Source organism: Aquarana catesbeiana, linkage group LG03 (genome assembly GCF_042186555.1).
Source record: "Aquarana catesbeiana isolate 2022-GZ linkage group LG03, ASM4218655v1, whole genome shotgun sequence".
Classification (NCBI taxonomy): domain Eukaryota; kingdom Metazoa; phylum Chordata; class Amphibia; order Anura; family Ranidae; genus Aquarana; species Aquarana catesbeiana.
The window spans coordinates 269,510,805-269,534,301 of record NC_133326.1 but is presented as its reverse complement, the minus strand read 5'-3'; the positions used below and the strand labels follow the sequence as shown (position 1 = coordinate 269,534,301).

The 23,497-nt window shown below is 43.3% G+C and overlaps 1 protein-coding gene across 2 annotated transcripts in view; it reads right to left on the bottom strand.

Annotated features, from left to right (window-relative positions):
- Positions 1 to 23,497, bottom strand: part of PTPRR (protein tyrosine phosphatase receptor type R) — a 283,853-nt gene that overhangs the window by 83,298 nt on the left and 177,058 nt on the right. For both annotated transcript variants that reach the window (XM_073620043.1, XM_073620044.1), the window contains one exon: positions 19,581 to 19,840. In XM_073620043.1, coding sequence (XP_073476144.1) covers positions 19,581 to 19,840 — 260 coding nt within the window. The remainder of the gene's footprint in view (positions 1 to 19,580; positions 19,841 to 23,497) is intronic.

Genomic DNA, 23,497 nt, shown 5'->3' with positions numbered 1-23,497 from the left:
CTCATAATATTATATTTGGCATTAATGTAACGTATACGCACATCAGATATGAAACTTTTTTCTCTAAAAAGCTCCTGCATCTCTATTTTGGTTAAAACGCCTACAATAAAGAAACCATCATCAAGGTCAAAATCGCCACTAAATGTACAATTCCAACAAGGTCAGATATAGTCATCACAGGCCGTGATCTCAGATGGCATGGCTGCACACAGACACCCACACATCATGTTGCTGATTGTTAGCAACACATCCCTATGTATAATATAGGATTCCACACTGATGTTCTCTCCAGAGCACTTTTTTGGTACAATGGTATACTTTACTTACAAAAATGATGCAGATGTGCACAAACTCTTTTTCAGCCTTTCCACCTGCAGGCCATTGCACTTTTTTCTTTTTTTTTTTATCAAATTTTATTTTTTATCATTTTTAAGCAACATAGGGCATACAGTACATCCTAAAAACCGAATACAAATGCTGTACATTGAGTGCATATACAAGCGCCAAAATCCTGAGCATATTGATGATGATGATGATACATATTGGGACATATTGAACACACAATTAATTATGCTGGCCAGCCCAACACATGTAGTGTGAATAGACCCTAAGACAGAAGAAAAATCTATATGACTATTCCCCATTAGATTTATGGCCAAAATGTTTTATCTGCAATGTTTATTTAACAATTCTCTAGTACTCGGGTTGCAATTCCAATGGTGACCATACATGCTTCAATACATGATCAATTTCCAATCAATCTCTTCCGATAGGAATAATCGATCTATAGTTGACAACCCACTCAATCGATATGCCACACACAGGAAAGAAAATTTTGATTGATAGTTAAATGATCACAAGTTATCGATTGCATATCTTTTTACACCATGCAATCTCATAAAGTGATTGACCAAAATATGATTATATTCATGAACTAAGTATCTCAGTGCTGTCAAATGATGCAATAATTTTCATCCCTTGTTGATCGACTTAGTTTGATTGAATCCAGTTGAAATTAGGTCAAAATCAATTGGACGGGAAGTTACGGCTGTTGGATTGTTTTCAGATTCATCTGTTTTGATAGGCCCGCACATCGATTTGTAGACAGGTTGTCCACAGAAGTGGTAGTTTTAGTTAGTGGTTGACCCAGGCAAGGGGGAAAGAGTTAAAGTGTGTGCTGCTGTTCCTGGGCTTTTTGAATCCAGCCTACCCACCAGTGATATGAACATGGGGGAAGGCTGGGTAGGGGGATCTTTTCAGCCACACTAAGTAGGACATGCAGTGACTTTTGTGGAGGAGTACTGCTGTACATTGCAGTCTGTCGGAGGCACTGGGAGTCCAGAGATCAGCCAACACTTGGAGGATGTCTAAATGGACTACTACCTTTCAGAGGTATGCCTGGCTTGGCCAGCCAGCTAGGGGTAGTTAGGGTTTTTCTAAAGCTAATGTTCATCATGGACTGTAATGCTGAAACACTTTTAAGTAAAGTTGCATCAACTGTTCTGGTCTGAAGTTATTCAAAGGGGTGCATGTTGATTCTGGCGTATTCAAAGAACTTGGGTAAGTAAAGCACATACGGAGTATGAAGTAAAGCCACTACCAGAGGTCTACTCAGCAGGACACACAAGAGAAGTAATGTAATTGCTTTGGGTAACTAAGGACTAGTAGTGCAAGGTACACTGCAGCCAGTCATGAAGCGTGGTACATGGTATAGGTGACAGGTTCTGTAGCGAGGGGGTTGATGTTATGGCTCCCTCCCCAGTGGTTGGTTTCCAGTAGTAATGTTAGACTTTCACATGACTGCTGGTCCTGGGCTTTGTTGAGCATGTTCATGTCGGAAGGTATCCCCACATGTAGGGTGAGTGGCTATGTTCATAGAAGGGATAAAAAAATGGCCCCCATAAAATGTTTTGCATAGGAACCTAAAGTGGAACGCCGGCTTTTTTTTGTGATATGTTAGAGAATAGTTAGGCTGGTTATATCTGTTCTATCCTGTTACAATACTGATCCTTAGAAGAGAGGACACTTTTAAATATATGTTTACTTCTGCAAACCAAGGCTCAATAATGTCAGACCCAAACTGTTTTGCACTGAAATACAACATTTTCTCTGTGTCAATAGAGTGATATCTGTAAAACCTTGTTTCAAAAGTTGTTGGATGCTGCAACTTAACAACTATGAATCATATTACTTTATATCCTAGAGCAGTGGTTCTCAACTCCTGTCCTCAGGACCCACTAACAGGCCAGGTTTGCAAGAGAACTGAAATACATCACAGGTGATATCATTTGCTGCTCAGTGATTGCAGTATGCTAGTCTGAATCTCCCCAAAGTAATACTGAAAACCTGGCCTGCTACTGGGTCCTGAGGACAGGAGTTGAGAACTATTGTCCTAGAGCAGTGGTTCTCAACTCCAGTCCTCAGGGCCCACCAACAGGCCAGATTTTAAGTATTACCTTGGGGAGATGCAGACTAGAATACTGCAATCACTGAGCAGCAAATGATATCACCTGTGATGTATTTCAGTTATCTTGCAAACCTGGCCTGTTAGTGGGTCCTGAGAACAGGAGTTGAGAACCCCTGTCCTAGAGTTATGCAATTCCTTATCCAGAAAGATCTATAAAGAGCAATAACTGATGTATTACTCAACATACAATTTCTGCTCTACACATTTTCTGCCATCCTACCTTTTTACTTTAGACAAGCTAAAAAGGAAGGGAGTGGTACTCATTTTCATCCTAGCATTCATCCTGTGCAGCTAAATGACCCTCTAAATAAATCCATACTGTTGCTGTATGACTAACTTTGAAACCGCCTAGAATTTTTTTCAGGAAAATAGACATTCACATTTCAAAATGCTCAGTAAGTTTAGGAAATAAGATGAGGCTGTGTTCACTACAATCATCGTCATGTTCTGACAAAAATCATGTTTTTATTTCAAAGTGAACACACATTTTGCTATGTAGTGGAACTTTATAGATATATGTCTTTGCTCAACCTGATCAAAAAGGAAGTAAGTAAGTCCACTTCAGGAAGTTCTGTACAAGTTGAGTGGTTTGTACTGGAAGGTATGGGGTTCTGTATGTGTGTGGAGGTGGTTGTGGTGGGGGGAGGGGATTGGGGTCTATCTTTTGGGGGACAGATCTGTACTGGGAGAAGGGGTATTTTGGTTCTACTCTATACATTGTTATCGAATGTTCTGTGTGTTACACCTGTCTTCTAAAATGTGCGTTACGCACTCCTAACCTCTATGCGTTACGTATTCTTGACCCCTGCACTCCATGAGTTTTATATAATCCTGACCTATGAACTCTGTGTATTATGTACTCCTGACTTGTGTTACACAGTCCTGACCACTGCCCTCTGGGCATTGCTAATTTCTAATCCTCTGTAACTTACTCACCTCTGGCCCCTGCACTTAGAGCCTTATACACTCCTGACCCCTGCACTCTGCGCTTAAGAACTCCTGACCTCTGCATTCTGTTATAATGCATTCCTGACTTCTGCAGTCTGTACTTCTGACCCCTACGCTGTGTGCCTTAAGCATTCCTGACTCATGCGTTCTGTGCATTATACTTCTGACCCCTGTGCGCTGTGCATTACGCACTCTTATCCCCTGTGCTCAGTGCATTAGCACGCCTGACCCCTACACTTTTTGTGTTACCTAATCCTGACTCCCGCACCCTGTGCCTTAAGCACTGTGCTCTGTGTGTTATGTATTCCTGAACCCTGTGATCTGTGCATCATGTACTCCTGACTCCTGTGCTCCATGCCTTTTGCACTCCTGATCCTTGAAATTTGTGCATTACTTATGCCCAACCCTTTACTCTGTAGGATCCACACTCCTGAGCCCTGCTATATGTGAGTTACACATTCTTTAGCTTTGCATTCTGGAGCCCTGCTGTTCTTGCATTATGCACTCCGGACACCTGACCGCTGTGCTCTGTGCATTACACACCCCTGACCTGTGCTCTGCACACGGGGTGTGTTACACACTTCTGACCCCTTCGCTCTGTGCATTACTCACTCCTGATCCCTGCGCTTTGTACATTATGCACTCCTGAACCCTGCTCCCTGAATTCTGTGTAACACACTACTGCCCCCTGTACCGTTTCTTAAGCCATGCACCCTTTGTGTTACACACCTGTGATCACTGCACATTGTGTATTATACCCTTGATCCCTGCACTTCTGATTTCTGTGTCTTATGTACTCCTGAGCCCTGCAGTTTATACGAGATATGCACTCATAATACATAAACACTATAATAATAATAATATATTTACAATATACATACTCCTGAGCTCTGTATTCTGTGCCTTATGCATGTCTAAGCCCTGTGCTCTCTGCAGTACACACTCCTAACCCCTGCGCTCCCTGCGTTATGCACTCCTGGCCCCTGTCCTCTGTGCCTTACACACTCCTGAGCCCTTTGCCTTATACAATACTGAGCGCGCACTAAGTTGTACATTTCATACTCGTACAGTAACTAGTTTACTCTAAGTACATTACATACTCCTGACTCCTGTACTCTTTATGCTGTAGTCTACATTACATACTCCTGACTAAAGTGATTAAAGTGTCTATTGACTCAACAATGCTGGTTGCTAAGTAGTCACTGACTATTTTACTGAAGTTTTTCTTTAAAGTAGGCCATAAGCAGAAAAACATATAAAATGATAGCGTTTGTGTTGAGGTTTCTATGTGACTGGTAGACTTTTGCTTGTGGCACAGAAATTAGAGAGTATTTTGTAGGTACAATGGCTGTGGCATATACGTGCCATGTACACAGTAAGTAAACTTAGATTTTTTTTTAACCATGCCCCTTTAAGCTTCTCCCACCGTTAGCACGCACACCCACACAGATATCAAATTAGTAGCAGCGGTTGTGTCTGTGCAATCGCTGCATCCCAATAGACATGAGTGGGACTGCCTACACGTAGATGCACAGTACACCTGTAAATCCTGTGAGGGCAAACATTACCTTTTGCACAGACGCACGCTTCACTACGCCCATGTGAATAAAGGGCCTTAAAGACTGAACTTCCAAAAACAAGCTTTGTGAGGAGACTCCTAAATCTGGATTTGATCTAAGGGGACTTGCCAAGTTGAGCATAGTTGCGATTTTTGCTGAAAAACATTAGCATTTTTTTTTTATCCTGCTTGAGAATCTCTTGATCTAACTTGAATTGCTAGTAAATCACGGTAACATATGACCGAGCAGTACAATCCATCTGAGCAGTAAAAAACAAATATGAAGCCTGTAAGGCATGAAGATGCATTCCAGGGTCTCCGAAAAGACTGAAGGCTAAAAGACGCTTGTTTCAATGTTATGTTTGAAAAGAGGCCCAAGGCTTAGTTGCTATGCCAACTTAAATACAAGTTACACAGAATAGAATCCACAAAAACTACATTAAACCTTCTAGTAAATTTAAACACAAATTTTTACTGGAGCCACGTAAATAGAAATTGAGTTGAGAGGTTTGGGTCCTGTAAAGTCAACAGTGAAGACTGGAGCATAAGCTGAGCTCATACTCGGCCTTTCTTTTTATTCGTGTGTGTTCTGGCTTCTAAATGCTTCCTGGAGTTAAACTAATGGTGCTGACATCATGCCACAATATATTATAGAATTAAATATATGAGGAAAAATCTGTAAATTTTCAGCCAGAGGTCCCTAGTAAAGGGGAATTGTGGTTTGGTCTATATCAAATATGTCACCTGTTGACTATTGCACGCTTTCTTTTACATTTTACATAGTGTTTTTAAAAAGTCTGGGGAGCGTATTTGCATGTCAATAGTTATTTTTTTTATTCAATATTTTCATCTCTGTGTTACCTAAAGTAACCAGAACACATATGTCTTAAAATACATATCAAGGGAAAATAAATTCACGGGTCTTTATGTCAGGCTGTGATGCAGAAGGCTGTATACTTTGAGTGCTTATGCCGCGTACACATGACCGGACTTTACGGCGGACTTTTTGACGGACTTTATGACGGACTTTCTGAATGAACGGACTCGCCTACACACAATCCACCAAAGTCCATCGAATTTGTACGTGATGACGTACGACTGGACTAAAACAAGGAAGTTCATAGCCAGTAGCCAATAGATGCCCTAGCGTGGCTTTTTGTCCGTCGAACTAGCATACAGACGAGCGGACTTTTCGACCGGACTCGAGTTTGTCGAAAAGATTTAAAACATGTTTCAAATCTAAGTCCGTCTAACTTTTGAGCAAACAAAGTCCGCTGGAGCCCACACACGATCGAATTGTCCGACGAAATCCAGTCCGCCGGGCAAAGTCTGCCGTAAAGTCCGCTCGTGTGTACGCGGCATCATTTGCTGGTATGTTGTAGATATTGCAGGGGTATACGTGAATTACAGTGTGGTGCAGTGCCAATTTTTTTCTAAATGGCAACCTAATGCACATATAAAGTGAAGAAAAATGCACATACACTATAGCACAAAACAATACACAGATATGATTTTTGTGTTGTGCGTCTTGGTGCATCACACACTGCCAAATACAGTGGGTTTTTTGTTATAGGTATGTTTATTTATATAGGTATATGAATTTTTAGCCTATTTAAAAGAAGCATACTGCCTTAATGCAACATACCTCACTGCATACATTTTATTCTCCCTGTGCTTTTATGACTAAGGCACATAGCGCATAACAGATGTCATCAGCCCATCGTAATAATGACCAATATGTTCCCCAAAACCCTTCCACCGTAACTTATCTACAATAAGAAAACCCACACCAATTTGGAGTAAAAGTTGGCCATAGAGGCCATTTTTTTTAACATATAACCAAATTTAAAACATTCCTTAAAACAAAAACAATACTAAAGTGCAACTGCAGTCTGCTCACATAATTTGTAATAAAAAATTCTTTGCCATTCTGAAGTTTCCCTCCAACCACTTTGCATATTATTTTATATATACTGTGATTCTGTACTTGCCAAATATGCTGCAGAAATCTCCCTCCACTGAGTCTGGCTGCAGCCATTTTAACTGTGGGCAGCTGAGGCTGCTGCCTGTTCACTTCCTGGATTTACACAGATACACCTCCAGCTCTGCAGCTCTCATTGGCCCTCTTATGACTCACCCTCCCTCAGTTCCTGGCAAACTCTCACAAGAGTTAGAGAGAGAGCTGTGCATGATGTCATAAGCCTAGGCTTTTTACCATTTATGTGTTACTATTCAAAGTTAAAACAACAAGGGCAGATGATTTAATAGCTGGAAAGTTGAAAAAATGACTGAAGATCCGCTTTAATAATAACAATAACAATAATCGATCGGTTGTCGATCTTTGGAGGCACAAAGGTAACAAACATCCACTTTGTATCTGCGTAGCTACCTAATGGTCTCCAGCCCCACCACACTGGCTCAGGGGGACAATCCTCAACTCTCTGCAGATTCCACTCTGTTCAACTTCCCAGTTAACCCACCATTAACTTGTATTCCACAGGGGACTCCATACCTTAGATTGGAATCTTATATTGATGGTCAGTGAAGTCAATAAGTCAATAAAGCACCCCATCACACTAGTGAACAGTGTTGAATTGTCCGATTATATTGGTAATCAGTGTAAAGTCCCCTTACATTGGAGGTCAGTGTAGTGTCCCCTTACATTGGAGATCAGTGTAAAGTCCCCTTACATTGGAGGTCAGTGTGAAGTCCCCTTACATTGGAGGTCAGTGTATTGCCCTTACATTGGAGGTCAGTGGACATTGGAGATCAGTGTAGTGTCCCCTTATATTGGAGGTCAGTGTAATGTTCCCTTACATTGGAGGTCAGTGTAGTGTCCCCTTTACATTGAAGGTCAGTGTAGTGTCCCCTTACATTGGAGATCAGTGTAGTGCCCTTACATTGGTGGTCAGTGTAGTGCCCTTACATTGGTGGTCAGTGTAGTGTCCCCTTACATTGGAGGTCAGTGTAGTGTCCCCTTACATTGGAGGTCAGTGTAGTGCCCTTACATTGGACGTCAGTGTAGTGTCCCCTTACATTGGAGATCAGTGTAGTGTCCCCTTACATTGGAGGTTAGTGTAGTGTCCTTACATTGGATGTCAGTGTAGTGTCCCCTTACATTGGAGGCCAGTGTAGTGCCCTTACATTGGACGTCAGTGTAGTGTCCCCTTACATTGGAGATCAGTGTAGTGTCCCCTTACATTGGAGGTTAGTGTAGTGTCCCCTTACATTGGAGGTCAGTGTAGTGTCCCCTTACATTGGAGGCCAGTGTAGTGCCCTTACATTGGACGTCAGTGTAGTGTCCCCTTACATTGGAGATCAGTGTAGTGTCCCCTTACATTGGAGGTCAGTGTAGTGTCCTTACATTGGAGGTCAGTGTAGTGTCCTTACATTGGAGGTCAGTGTAGTGTCCCCTTACATTGGAGGCCAGTGTAGTGCCCTTACATTGGACGTCAGTGTAGTGTCCCCTTACATTGGAGATCAGTGTAGTGTCCCCTTACATTGGAGGTCAGTGTAGTGTCCTTACATTGGAGGTCAGTGTAGTGTCCCCTTACACTGGAGGTCAGTGTAGTCTCCCCTTACATTGGAGGTCAGTGTAGTGTCCCCTTACATTGGAGGTCAGTGTAGTGCCCTTAAATTGGAGGTCAGTGTAGTATCCCCTTACATTGGAGGTCAGTATAGTGCCCTTACATTGGAGGTCAGTGTAGTTTCCCCTTACATTGGAGGTCAGTGTAGTGTCCCCTTACATGGGGGGTCAGGGTAGTGTCCCCTTACATTGTAGGTCAGTGTAGTGTTCCCTTACATTGAGGGTCAGTGTAGTGTCCCCTTATATTGGAGGTCAGTGTAGTGTCCCCTTACATTGAAGGTCAGTGTAGTGCCCTTACATTGGAGGTCAGTGTAGTGCCCTTACATTGAAGGTCAGTGTAGTGCCCTTACATTGGAGGTCAGTGTAGTGTCCCCTTATATTGGAGGTCAATGTAGTGCCCTTAAATTGGGGGTCAGTGTAGTGTCCCCTTACTTTGGAGGTCAGTGTAGTGCCCTTAAATTGGGGGTCAGTGTAGTGTCCCCTTACATTGAAGGTCAGTGTAGTGTCCCCTTACATTGGAGGTCAGTGTAGTGCCCTTAAATTGGGGGTCAGTGTAGTGTCCCCTTACATTGAAGGTCAGTGTAGTGTCCCCTTACATTGGAGGTCAGTGTAGTGCCCTTAAATTGGGGGTCAGTGTAGGGTCCCCTTACATTGAAGGTCAGTGTAGTGTCCCCTTACATTGGAGGTCAGTGCAGTGTCCCCTTACATTGAAGGTCAGTGTAGTGTCCCCTTACATTGGAGGTCAGTGTAGTGCCCTTAAATTGGGGGTCAGTGTAGTGTCCCCTTACATTGAAGGTCAGTGTAGTGTCCCCTTACATTGGAGGTCAGTGCAGTGTCCCCTTACATTGAAGGTCAGTGTAGTGTCCCCTTAAATTGGAAGTCAGTGTAGTGTCCCCTTATATTGGAGGTCAGTGTAGTGCCCTTAAATTGGGGGTCAGTGTAGTGTCCCCTTACATTGGAGGTCAGTGTAGTGCCCTTAAATTGGGGGTCAGTGTAGTGTCCCCTTACATTGGAGGTCAGTGTAGTGTCCCCTTACATTGAAGGTCAGTGTAGTGTCCCCTTACATTGAAGGTCAGTGTAGTGTCCCCTTACATTGGAGGTCAGTGTAGTGTCCCCTTACATTGAAGGTCAGTGTAGTGTCCCCTTACATTGGAGGTCAGTGTAGTGTCCCCTTACATTGAAGGTCAGTGTAGTGCCCTTAGAATTTGGTTACCATGCAGAGCTGCACCAGACTTTGCACTCTCCAGTTTTAGTAAATGAACCCCTTTATGCCTGTTAATACTTTGTGGCATCCCCACTGGCTTCCTCACTGTATGCAACACTTGCAGGTAGTGTTTGTTTTCTATACAGTGTCCAGACAAGGTAATCATAGCACAGCAGCTAATGACAGCTGAAGCTCTTCAAACTGGGGGTGCAATTGTTAACCTAGATTTAAATTCAGAAATGAACTTCAGAAACATATCCCCAACATAGTCAGTAAAAAAATAATTATGATTGGATGCACTTTGCTTTTTGACTTATTGGACAACCATTTAAGGAATGTCAAGGTTTATGAAGGGTCATCGGGATTTGAAACTAGGGCCTTTGGGTATAGCCCAAAGCAGGGGCTCAACTAGAAATCACAGGCCCTCAATGCAACAATTTTATTGGGTCTCCCAACAGAAAAAAAAAAAACATTATTGCACAAAACATTGACAGGGGGTTTATTTACTAAAACTGAAGAGTGCAAAATCTGGTGCAGCTCTAGGAACCAGCTTCCAGGTTCTTTTTTTTGTCAAAGCTTAACTGAACAAGCTGATGTTAGAAGCTGATTGTCTAACATGCACAACTGCACCAGATTTTGTACTCTCCAGTTTTAGGAAATCAACATCTAATTGCCATGGCAGGTGACAAAGGACTGAAGAGGATGCAGTGAGGTGAGGTGATAATGAAATGGGTACGAATGTGTAAAGTACAGTGTACAACTATATGGAAAGAGGTGCCATTTGTATGACAATCCCAAACATATTGTATTAGCAGTGGCGGTGCGTCCATAAAGAGCGCAGGAGCGCCGCCCCCTCTCTCCTGTCACCTCTCTCTCACCTTAGATAGATTCATGCATTGCACAAATCTAATTATGGTCGCCGCTGCCACCCCCTATTCAGGTGTCCGGCCCCTTGTGCACCTGAATTAAAGCAGCAGGGTTTTTTTTGGAAGCACCTGATTAGAGCCTTGGGCTCTAATAGGCTTCCAAAATGGTACACATCGGGCGCAATGCTGTGCGTTCGCTGTTTACTCAGTGATCGCCTCTCAGCCAATCAGGTGCTAGGGTCTGGTTACCTGTCACCTGATTGGCTGAAACAACAGGCGCTGTGATTGGATGCCTGATAGAGAGGACCGGAGACATCAAGGAGCATGAACTTGAAGGACGCCACCGTGGATTTGGAGGACGCCACCATGACCCGCTGCGGGACAGGTAAGTCCCGACTCCCGGGCGATGCACACTGGCAGCATTTGATGGGGCACAGTAGCGGCAATTGATAGGCACACTGGCAGCAATTGATGGGGCACATTAGCGGTGCACACAATGCACACTGGCAGCATTTGATTGGGCACAGTAGCGGCAATTGATAGGCACACTGGCAGCAATTGATGGGGCACATTAGCGGCAATTGATGGGGCACAGTAGCAGCAATTTATGGGCACATGGCAGCAATTGATGGGGCACAGTAGCGGCAATTGATGGGCACACTGGCAGCAATTGATGGGCACACTGGCAGCAATTGATGGGGCACATTAGCGGTGCACACAATGCACACTGGCAGCATTTGATTGGGCACAGTAGCGGCAATTGATAGGCACACTGGCAGCAATTGATGGGGCACATTAGCGGCAATTGATGGGGCACATTAGCGGCAATTGATGGGGCACAGTAGCAGCAATTTATGGGCACACTGGCAGCAATTGATGGGGCACAGTAGCGGCAATTGATGGGCACACTGGCAGCAATTGATGGGCACACTGGCAGCAATTGATGGGCACAATGGCAGCAACTGATGGGTACAGTAGCTGCATTTGATGGCACATTGGCGGCAATTTATGGGTACAGTGGCTGCGTTTGATGGGCACAGTGGCTACGTTTGATGGCACAGTGGCTGCATTTGATGGGCACAGTGGCTGCGTTGGATGGGCACAGTGGATGCGTTTGATGGACACAGTGGCAGCAATTGATGGGGGTTTTTTTTCAGTTTGTTTGCCCCCCCACCCCCCCAAATATTGAGCACCAGCCGCCACTGTGTATTAACCTACAAAATGGTCTGATTTTCTTTTTTTAACACTTGTCTCCCATTGACTTCAATAAGGTTCAGATTCAGCACTTGAAATTTAGTCATGTTTGTCGATCCTGCCCCAAACCAAACTCAGGTTCATTCTGCACATCACTATTGATCACTGATGACAACTTCCCTTCTACTTTCCCCCAGATTTTATTTTTTAACACTTTAGGCTATTGCAGTAACCATCATTTTATCATTACACCAGAAAAGGAATCTGATTGGTTGTTTGGGGTAATGCTGACAGCTTTCAACCACATCACCTCCATGATATCTTTGCTTTTCTGCACTGAATCAATATAATATTAGTAAATTTTTTAGTCTGTATAATATTCATTTGAGTTGGAGACTGCGAAAAATTGGGTTACTGAGGTTTCTAGTCAGTACTAAAAGTATTTATATTAGACAAAACAGGCTTTTTGTAACGTGAACATAATAATGTATATAAAAACAATGCAAGGAGGCAGTAAATACATTTTACATACACTGAACATAAGATCTATGGTAGGGTCAGGACAGCACTTTGGGCTATGATGAGACATGGAAAGGCTGTCTACCTACATCAAACAGCTCTCCCATTCATCTCCATGACTCAGAGCCTTGCCTGGGCACTACAGCAGAGGTGCCAGGCTTGTCTCTGGATGTACAAAGTGCCCATTGTAGATGGAGCAGAGGAAGTGGTAAGCAGGCTAATGCTATATCTGAGGTCACTCTGTAGTCATTTTTTTGTAAGATGGGTTAGGAGAAGGCACTTCTTTCTAAAGTACACCTACACTTTACAAGTACTGTATATACTCGAGTATAAGTTGAGTTTTTCAGCACATTTTTTTGTGCTGAAAGTGCCCCCCTCGACTTATACTCGAGTCAAGCACTTTTCAGCGGCAAAAAATTTGATTTTCCAAACCGATTTTGGGGCCCCGTATCTCAGGGCCACTTGGTGCTAAGAACCCTAAATTTGGTGTGCAAACCCAGTGGAACTGGTACCACAACATATCCAAAGCTGGGGTTCCTAGCACCAAGTGGCCCCGAGATACGGGGCCCCAAAATAGGTTCGGAAAATGTCATTCTCTGATGCAGAAAAGTGATTGACATTTTCTGAACCGATTTTTGGGGCCCTGTATCTCGGGGCTACTTGGAGCTAGAAATCCCAGCTTTCGATATTTTATGGTGCTAGTTCCACTGGGTTTGCACACCAAATTTGGGGTTCCTAGCACTAAGTGGCCCCGAGATACAGGGCCCCAAAGTCGGTCAACTGTGTCCATCTGCAGTAATGTCACTTCGGGACCCTTTGGGTCCAGAGACCCCAAATTTTGGCTGCAGCTAGGGGTCATCTAGGAACCCTTAACTACCGAGTTTGAAGTTCGGGGACCTATGGCTGCAAATGGGCACAGTGAGGCATGCAAATGGGCACAGTGAGGCATGCAAATGGGAATTGTTGACCCTCTTTTCCACTTACAGTAGCTGTGCATTTCTCACCCTCGTCTTATACTCGGATCAATACGTTTTTCCCATTTTTTTGTGGTAAATTAGGGCCTCGACTTATACTCGGAACGACTTATACTCGAGTATATACGGTAATGCTTCTCAAATCTAAAACAACCATTTATCAGTACTGGGCAATTTATAATCTCCGTATTTTAGGTCTTTCTGTAGATTATATTTTACACAAAGAAACTGTTTGTAGTAATTATATAGTTAACATAGTTCACAGATTTCACAGATTTTTTTGAGACAGACCCAGGTGTTGTTTCGGAATATGTACTGGTTTTTAAAGTGGTTCTACAGTCAAGACATTTATTTTTACCTTAATGCATTCCCTTTATTAAGGATAAAACATGTCCCAGTAATCGTATCACCCCCCCCCCCCATCGACTCTTAAATGAGTCCTCTCTTGATCCAGCGCTGTGCCGTCTGTAGCGGCTCAATCCTCTCTTCCTTTTCTTACAGGACACAGAGGCAGCAGCAGGAGCCATTGATCTGCTGCTGACAATCAAATCTTCTGTGCTGAGCTGTATGTGTCTGTGGACACACACAGCCCGTCTCAGGAGCACACCTACACAAGTGCCCCCATAGCAACCAGTTTGCTATGGGGCCAGTCAAAAAGATGTAGGAGTGGAGAGTGCTATCTGTTTAACCCGGAAGAGGAGGTAAATTGCCGCTCTGTGCAATACTTTTGCAAAAAGTAGGTAAGCATAAGGTCTTTTTAAAAAAAAAAATTTAGCCTTTATGACCACTTTAAAGCAGTCGTAAACCACGGGTTTAAAAAAATTTCCCCTGCTAGGCAATGTCATAATATGCTAGTATGCATCGCATACTAGCACATTATAAGAGACTTGCCTTAAAACAAAGCCCACCAGCAGTGCGCTGTCATCGCTGACAGGACTTTCATATTCCCCCAGTCTTCCTTTTGGCTACATGATTGGCCGGGGCCACGATGATGAAGGCTGCAATGACGAAGGACCGCTGAAGGTCTGGCACGGTATGTGATGTCACCGGCTGCATGCAGTGTGAATATCTCCTAAACAATGCAAGCTTAGGAGATATTCACAGTACCTACAGGTAAGCCTAATTACAGGCTTACCTGTAGGTACAAGATGAAAAAGTGAGTTTATTACCACTTTAAGCCCTCCGTTTACACCAGTGCGACTTGTCGTGTGATTTGACAGTTCCCAATCGCATTACAAGTCGCACCTTATTGCCGGCAATGGAGCCGTTCATATCAGCGTGACTCATGTCGCAGAGATTATGAAAAAGGTTCCTGCGTTACTTTTTACCAATTTCATTGTGACTGGCATAGACTTCTGTTTAATGAAGTCGCAAGCGGCAATGAAATTGGCAGTGCAAATTGCACTGATATGCAGCTTCAAACTCGCACTGAAGGAGCGCATTTTCAAAGCTGCACAGGTGTGAACCAGGGCGAAATCCACCTGATTAACAAGAGATACACAAATGTGCAAAAAATACTGTGTTCACTACCACTACCATAGTGCCAGTTATAGCAGTTTTCAAACACAAACTAAATATAATATTATAGACCGATTCAAGGAAACTCCATGCTCTTTAAAATGGTTTAAAATGTTATCTTGAACTATTACACAAGACTTACAGTCAGGTCCATAAATATTGGGACATCGACACAATTCTAATCTCTTTGGCTCTATACGCCACCACAATGGATTTGAAATGAAACAAACAAGATGTGCTTTAACTGCAGACTTTCAGCTTTAATTTGAGGGTATTTACATCCAAATCAGGTGAACGGTGTAGGAATTACAACAGTTTGTATATGTGTCTCCCACTTTTTAAGGGACCAAAAGTAATGGGACAGATTAACAATCATCCATCAAACTTTCACTTTTTAATACTTGGTTGCAAATCCTTTGCCGTCAATTACAGCCTGAAGTATGGAACGCATAGACATCACCAGATGCTGGGTTTCATCTATGGTGATGCTCTGCCAGGCCTTTACTGCAACTGTCTTCAGTTCCTGCTAGTTCTTGGGGCATTTTCCCTTCAGTTTTGTCTTCAGCAAGTGAAATGCATGCTCAATCGGATTCAGGTCAGGTGATTGACTTGGCCATTGCATAACATTCCACTTCTTTCCCTTAAAAATACTCTTTGGTTGCTTTCACAGTATGCTTCGGGTCATTGTCCATCTGCACTGTGAAGCGCCATCCAATGAGTTCTGAATCATTTTGCTGAATATGAGCAGATAATATTGCCCAAAACACTTCAGAATTCATTCTGCTGCTTTTGTCAGCAGTCACATCATCAATAAATACAAGAGAACCAGTTCCATTGGCAGCCATACATGCCCACGCCATGACACTACCACCACCATGCTTCACTGATGAGGTGGTATGCTTTGGATCATGAGCAGTTCCTTTCCTTCTCCATACTCTTCTCTTCCCATCACTCTGGTACAAGTTGATTTTGGTCTCATCTGTCCATAGGATGTTGTTCCAGAACTGTGAAGGCTTTTTTAGATGTTGTTTGGCAAACTCTAATCTGACCTTCCTGTTTTTGAGGCTCACCAATAGTTTACATCTTGTGGTGAACCCTCTGTATTCACTCTGGTGAAGTGTTCTCTTGATTGTTGACTTTGACACACATACACCTACCTCCTGGAGAGTGTTCTTGATTTGGCCAACTGTTGTGAAGGGTGTTTTCTTCACCAGGGAAAGAATTCTTTGGTCATCCACCACAGTTGTTTTCCGTGGTGTTCCGGGTCTTTTGGTGTTGCTGAGCTCACCGGTGCGTTCTTTCTTTTTAAGGATGTTCCAAACAGTTGAACACCTAATGTTTTTGCTATCCCTCTGATGGGTTTGTTTTGTTTTTTCAGCCTAATGATGGCTTGCTTCACTGATAGTGACAGCTCTTTGGATCTCATATTGAGAGTTGACAGCAACAGATTCCAAATGCAAATAGCACACTTGAAATGAACTCTGGACTTTTTTATCTGCTCCTTGTAAATGGGATAATGAGGGAATAACACACACCTGGCCATGGAACAGCTGAGCAGCCAATTGTCCCATTACTTTTGGTCCCTTAAAAAGTGGGAGGCACATATACAAACTGTTGTAATTCCTACACCTTTCACCTGATTTGGATGTAAATACCCTAAAATTAAAGCTGAAAGTCTGCAGTTAAAGCACATCTTGTTCGTTTCATTTCAAATCCATTGTGGTGGTGTATAGAGCCAAAAAAGATTAGAATTGTATCGATGTCCTAATATTTATGGACCCGACTGTATATCGAATAAGGCAGCACCATTGTAAATGGCAAAAGCTAATTACACATCTAAACTGTCACAAAGGACTTGTAGTGTCATTTCAGTGTGGACATTTTTTACCTACTGCTCCGTAGCTCTGTTATCAGCCTGATAACTTCTCACACGTTCTCCGAGACGGGAGATAGGCGTGTGTGTCAGGGGAGGTTGCTATAAATAGATTAGCAGTCGGCTTGCCGTCTAAGTGCCGGTTCACACTGGGGTGGCTTCAAAGTCACCTGACTCACGTCCGACTCTGAAGCCGCCCCGTACAGTTTACAAAAACGCCCTCTGTAAAGAAGTCACGCTCCTATTAGAACGGTTCCATTTTACTGAATGGAGCGCCACTTGTCAGGCTGACAAGTTGCCTGACAGGTCGCCCCTGTGTGAACCGGCCCATCGAGCAGAGCTATGCGCATTCCTTTCTTACTTTGCCTATGAGGAGTGGGGGTGTGTGCCTTTCTTCTAATCAGCTGTCTTGGCTGTATGCCAATAATCCACTCCCAGTGCTAACCAGGAAGAAAAAAATTTTAAGGGCCAGTTTACACCATAGAAATGCACTCCAGATGCGTTACGGATGCGCTCCAGATGCTTTTCTGCATGCGCCTTTTTGACGCGTTTTTGATGCGTTCCAGTGTGTTTTTGATACATTTTTGATGCAGTCAAGTGCATTCCCCCCCTCTTTGTTCTTGACCTTAAATAAGTACATATGTGTTCCAGTGCGTTTTTGGTGCATTCTGGTGCGTTCCAGTGCGTTTTTGATGCGTTTTACAGCGTTTCAATACAATCCAACTCAGGGAAAATGCAGCATGTCCTACTTTTTTTCTGGAACTGGAACTCACTGGAACTGCAAGCACTGGTGTGAACTATGCCTTTGAAAACCATATAACCTACTTTCCATGCATTTTTGATGCAAAAAAAACACACTGGACTGCATGTGGTGTGAACTGGCCCTAACACGAAAAGTGATTCCTAAAGGATATAGACAGATGAAGACAGCAGATATACATGTAATACTTATGTAGGAGATCTCGTTCATCTCTGTGTATCATCTGAGGCTGTTCACTTCCTCGAGTATAGGAGAGGGTTTACATCCACGTTAAGATAAAAAACCTTTTGTGTGTAGCAGCAACCCCAGCACCCCCCTAATTACTTACCTAAGCCTCATCTCTATCCAGCAATGTCCACGAATGTCTAAGCCATCCGGGACACTCCTCCTGATTGGCTGAGACACAGCAGCGGCGTCATTGGTTTCCACGGCTGTCATTTAATTCCAATCAGCCAATCAGGAGACAGAGGGGGCGGGGCTGGGTTTGGGCTCCATGTCCGAATGGACACATGGAGCTGTGACTTGGCTCCAGTGCCCCCATAGGAAGCTGCTGACTGTGGGGGCACTCGATAGGAGGGAGGAATCAGGAGCAGCAAAGAGGGGCCTGAGAAGAGGAAGATCCAGGCTGCTCTGTGCAAAACCAACTGCACAGAGGAGGTAAGTATAACATGTTTGGTTTTTTTGTTTTTTTAAAAACAAGACTTTACAATCACTTTAAAGAGGTGTTCCAGCCGAATTTTTTTTTTTTAAAGTCAGCAGCTGCAAACACTGCAGCTGCTGACTTTTAATAAGGACACTTACTTGTCCAGGGAGCCCACAATGTCGGTCCCCGGAGGCCGATCCGTCCATCGGATAGGGTGCAGACACCGCCATGCCAACTAAGGTAAACCGGTAGTGGAGCCTTGTGGCTTCACTGCCGGTTTCTGACTGCACATGCCAGCTGTGTGTGTTCCAGCTTGTCTTCTGGAACACACACATGTCCCAGAAGACAACGGGGGGGGGGGAGGTGGCTTGCCGCAGAAGAGGATGTGACGTTCTCGGCTGCGGCCTGGCTGGCTCGGAAGTACTCTTAGTACTTCTAAAAAAGGTACGAGAGAAAGTAAAAAAAAAAATTTAAATATCCAAAAACTAGGGGTGGAGAGGTGGTCTTTCTTTTAAGATCACCTCTCAAGATTGTGTGGAACTCTACTTTAAATGCAAACGTTTTTGAACAACATTGGTCAAGTCACCCGGGTTGATTTACTAAGGACAAATAGGGGTTGGTTTACTAAAGGCAAATAGACTGTGCACATTGCTCCAGAGCTTAGTAAATGAGGTAAATCTTCACTTTGCAAAGAACACCCAATCACATGCAGGGAAAATAAAAAAAACTGCATTTTTGCTTGCACATTATTATAGATGAATGAAATCAGCAGAACTTCTGCTCATTTACTAAGCTCTGGAGCAACTGCACTTGCAGAGGGCATCTCTGCAATGTGCAAAGTCTATTTACCTTTAGTAAATCAACTTACTATTTGTCTTTAGTAAATCAACCCGACAGACTATGTACTTTGCAAGTGCAGTTTCACTTATTTCCACCAGAGCTTAGTGAATGTGGTGAAGCTTCACTTTGTAAAGTATACCCAATAAAAAAACAGCATTTTTGCTTGCACATGATTGGATGATGGAAATCAGCAGAGCTTCATCACATTCACTAACCTCTGGGGAAAATGAATGCAACTGCACTTGCAAGGTGTCTGGTATATTAGTCTTTAGTAAATCAACTCCATCGAGTGTACTGATGGGAATTTTCGTACAAAGTTGTAGAAATTTCTGTACGAAAATCTACTAGTGCTGGACCAGCTTTAGGCACAACCATTGTACAACACTACTAAGTACATAGCAAATACATAGCATAGGTACTGAGCAAATATGACTGTCCTCATATGTACAGGTATGGTATTCACAGAAACAAAGACTATTAAAACATGGACATGGATAACATCATTTAAATGAAACACAAATAAAAAAAGACTAAAGATTCCCAGTTACTACCTATTCACACAAATCTAAAAAAAAAACAAAAAAAAAAAAACCGCACAACTGTAATAGGACAAGTAAAAGCAGGACTTACCTTTCTTGTAGGCCCACTGGTTTCATTTTAAATGGTGATGGTCCTGCAGAAAGTGGAAGTCTAATCTCAAAGGTGCTTGGACACTGTGGGTCTACAACAACATTGACGGGTTTGAGAATATGCTCAGGATGAACCATACTGCTGGAACACTTTGCTTCAAACTGTGTAGGCTGAACAGAGAGAGGCGACAGGTGTATCTCTTGGTTTTTTTTGTCCTGCCTCAATGAAACCTGGATCTTTTCTTTTAATCTGTAGAGTACCTACAGAGACAGAGAGTAAAAAAGTATCAACAATTTTCTCCTCCTACTGTATAAACAAAGCAAACAGTCACAAAAAAAAAAATCAGAGCCACGCATTCAGAAAAAAAGCTCCATAATTTGTGCAGTGGGAGGTTTGTTTTCTTCACTGCGAGATTTAATTTACTGTTACCGTTTATAAATACCAAACGCAGCCGCACTACATACAATCATCAATATAATAAATCTACAATAGAATAATGCATAGTTTAATCATTAAATAGCATGTTTATATACAGCAAGGATGCATCATGTAAAATATTGGAAATACTTAAAGGAGAGCTATTGCAAAAATATTGTATTCTGACAACTGTATGTGGCTAATATATGTAATTATAACATGAATTACTTTCTTCATTTTTGTTTTTATACACATTTTCATGCCAATACCCTAGGATGGGGTTGAGAAAAACTATTACAATGTTTACTTCTTTTTACATGGTTTAAGTAGAACTGAAGGCAAAACCCCTGTCAGTTTTTGTTGCCCAATAAGAGGAGGAAAGGAGGGCGCACCGACCTTGTGCCTTACCAATGGTAACATTTATTTAAAAATAGGGCTGCGGAAATTAACAATTACTTCCTCGATTAATCGTTAATTTTTTTGATCGATCAAAATTTTTTTGATCGGTAGGCTGCCTGCCCTGGGGCCCCTTTGGGTCAAGCTGTGGCTGCAGCGCAGCGCTCCTCTCCCTCCTCCACTATATGTCATACACAGTCTGCGGGCATCTCCCGCTGTGTGTCCCGCGGACTGTGTAATCCAGGCATAGGCACTGACTACAGTAAGGCTGCGATTATGGGCACAGTGAGACTGCATTATGGGCATTGTGAGACTACATTATGGGCAGGGTGAGACTGTATTATGGGCATGGTGAGGCTGCCATTATAGGCACGGCGAGGCTGCGATTATGGGCATGGTGAGACAGCATTATGTGCACAGTGAGACAGCATTATGGGCATGGTGAGGCTGCGATTATAGTCACGGAGAGGCTGCGATTATGGGCACAGTGAGACAGCATTATGGGCACGGTGAGGCTGCGATTATGGGCACGGTGAGACTACAATATGGGAATGGTGAGGCTGCGATTATGGGCACGGTAAGTTTGAGATTATGGGCACAGTGAGACTGCATTATGGGCATGGTAAAGCTGCGATTATGGGCACGGTGAGACAGCATTATGGGCACGGTGAGGCTGCGATTATGGGCACGGTGAGAATGCATTATGGGAACGGTGAGGCTGCGATAATGGGCACGGTAAGTCTGAGATTATGGACACTGTGAGACTGCATTATGGGCATGGTAAGGCTGCGATTATGGGCACGATGAGGCTGCGATTATGGGCACGGTAAGGCTGAGATTATGGGCACGGTGAGGCTGAGTTTATGACGTGTGACGTCCTAGCCATGCCCCGCTATGTACGGCTTCGGCTGTTGCCATAACGGTGCTAAATCAGCTAAAAGTTGGATCTGTATGTGCGTTATAATTAATCGAAATTAGTCGATTAATCGATTAAAAAAAAATCGATTCATCGAACACGAAAATTTTAATCAGTAACAGCCCTATTAAAAAACTATAACAGCAATAATCATACTCACAAACAAGCGTATAAAAAAGGCTTATCAGTAGATGAGACTGCGTCTCTGAACGCCTGCAAACCGGACCGGATATTGGAGGTGTCAGATGGCATCACAAACAGCTAACATGTTTCAAGGGCGTACCCTCTTCCTCAGAACAAAAGCGGTAATGCACAAGGTTGGTGCGCCCTCCTTTCCTCTTTTTATGTTTTGTTTCAGTTTTAAGAATACCCATTGTTCTGAGGAGGGCAGTAAGACTGCAGGCATTGTTTTATCCAGAGGGTTGGCCACACCACTTACCTATAGGCTAAGCCCCCAAGCGCAGGATATTGTTTTTGTGTTTTTTTGTTTAGTTTTTGTTGCCCATCTGTGTCCTGTTGGGCAGATTTCCCTTTAATTTCCCACCCCACCGCCAAAACAGGAAGTGAGAGAATATTCTCTCACTTCCTGTTTTGGCGATGGGGTGGGAAATTAAAGGGATGGCTACAAAGTGTGGTTATCCCTGGTTGTTACCAGGACTAGAAGATTTCCCCTCTATTTCTGTTCTGGTGACTACCCAAAATTATTGATAATCGGTAATGCCAGCGCAAATAGAGAGGGTGAATCTCTCTAAGACACAGACATCATTAGAAATCTGACAGGGGTTCTAATCCCTCTCCACCATATTCAAACCAAAAAAAATGTTGCCCTTCGTTATACTCTACATCTTCTTTAAAGCGAAACTTCACTCTCTCAATCAACATTAACTTTTTAATCCTTATGCTGCTAGCATTTGTAAATAGATAGGATGGTATATCATATTTACTTGTTTTAAATTGTTCTTCTACATTTTTTTAGTTTCTTCCTGGTATCCAGCCTCAGCCAAACTGATGTCATACATCCCTGGATTCTTCATGGGCATTTTTCTTTGTTTCCCACAGAAGAGAGAAGGAGGGCTTTCTCACCTAAGCACACCCTCCTGTCTCCATGCCTGAGCTAAGGGCAGATAGATTCCAGGACTAAATGCTACACGAATCATCTGTCCCTACTCAAGATGGCTGCAGATAGAATTTGGGGATATTTGTCAGTGATTTCTCAAAAAAATAAAACATGGAGACATGGACAGGGGAGGGCTGGCAGCCTTAGGCCTGGGGGGGGGGGGGGGCCAAGACCAGTCAAGTGGCCCATAGAGCCGGTGGTGGCAAAGTGATGGATCAGGGAAAACTGTCTAAGGTTTTCCATGGTCACAAAGGTGGGGGGAGGTTAATGTGGCCCTCCAGAGCCCCTGGCAGGGGCTGACTGGCAACTCTTGACCCAGGGGCAAGAATAACCCAGAGTCCCATGGTAGAATGACTTGGCCCCACTCTTCCTCTTCCCTGCCTCCTCCAAACTTCCAGCAGACACTTTCGTCATCCATGGAAATGTACCTTTTTATTGCCAGAGCCGTTTTTGCGTTTTTTGCACACGTTTAAAAAAATCATTTTAGGCCTGAAGATTACACAAAACCCCCAAACAATATTTTCTGAAAGCAGACACCCTAGAGAATAAAGTAGTGATGGTTCCAATTTTTTATGTCACACGTTACTACTGCAACGGTCTAGGAAATGCAACATTTCTGTAAAAAAAAACACTTATGCCCTGTACACACGGTCGGATTTTCCGAAAAATGTGCGATAGGACCTTGTTGTCGGAAATTCCGACCGTGTGTGGGCTCTATCACACATTTTCCATCGGATTTTCAGACACAAAGTTTGAGAGCTTGCTATAAAATTTTCCGACAACAAAATCCGTGTGTACACAAATCCGACGCACAAAGTGCCGCGCATGCTCAGAATAAATAAAGAGATGAAAGCTATTGGCTACTGCCCCGTTTATAGTCCCGGCGTACGTGTTTTACGTCACCGCGTTCAGAACGATCGGATTTTCCGACAACTTTGTGTGACCGTGTGTATGCAAGACAAGTTTGAGCCAACATCCGTCGGAAAAAATCCATGGATTTTGTTGTCGGAATGTTGGATCAATGTCCGACCATGTGTACAGGGCATAAGTGAATCTTAGGGCAAACAAACG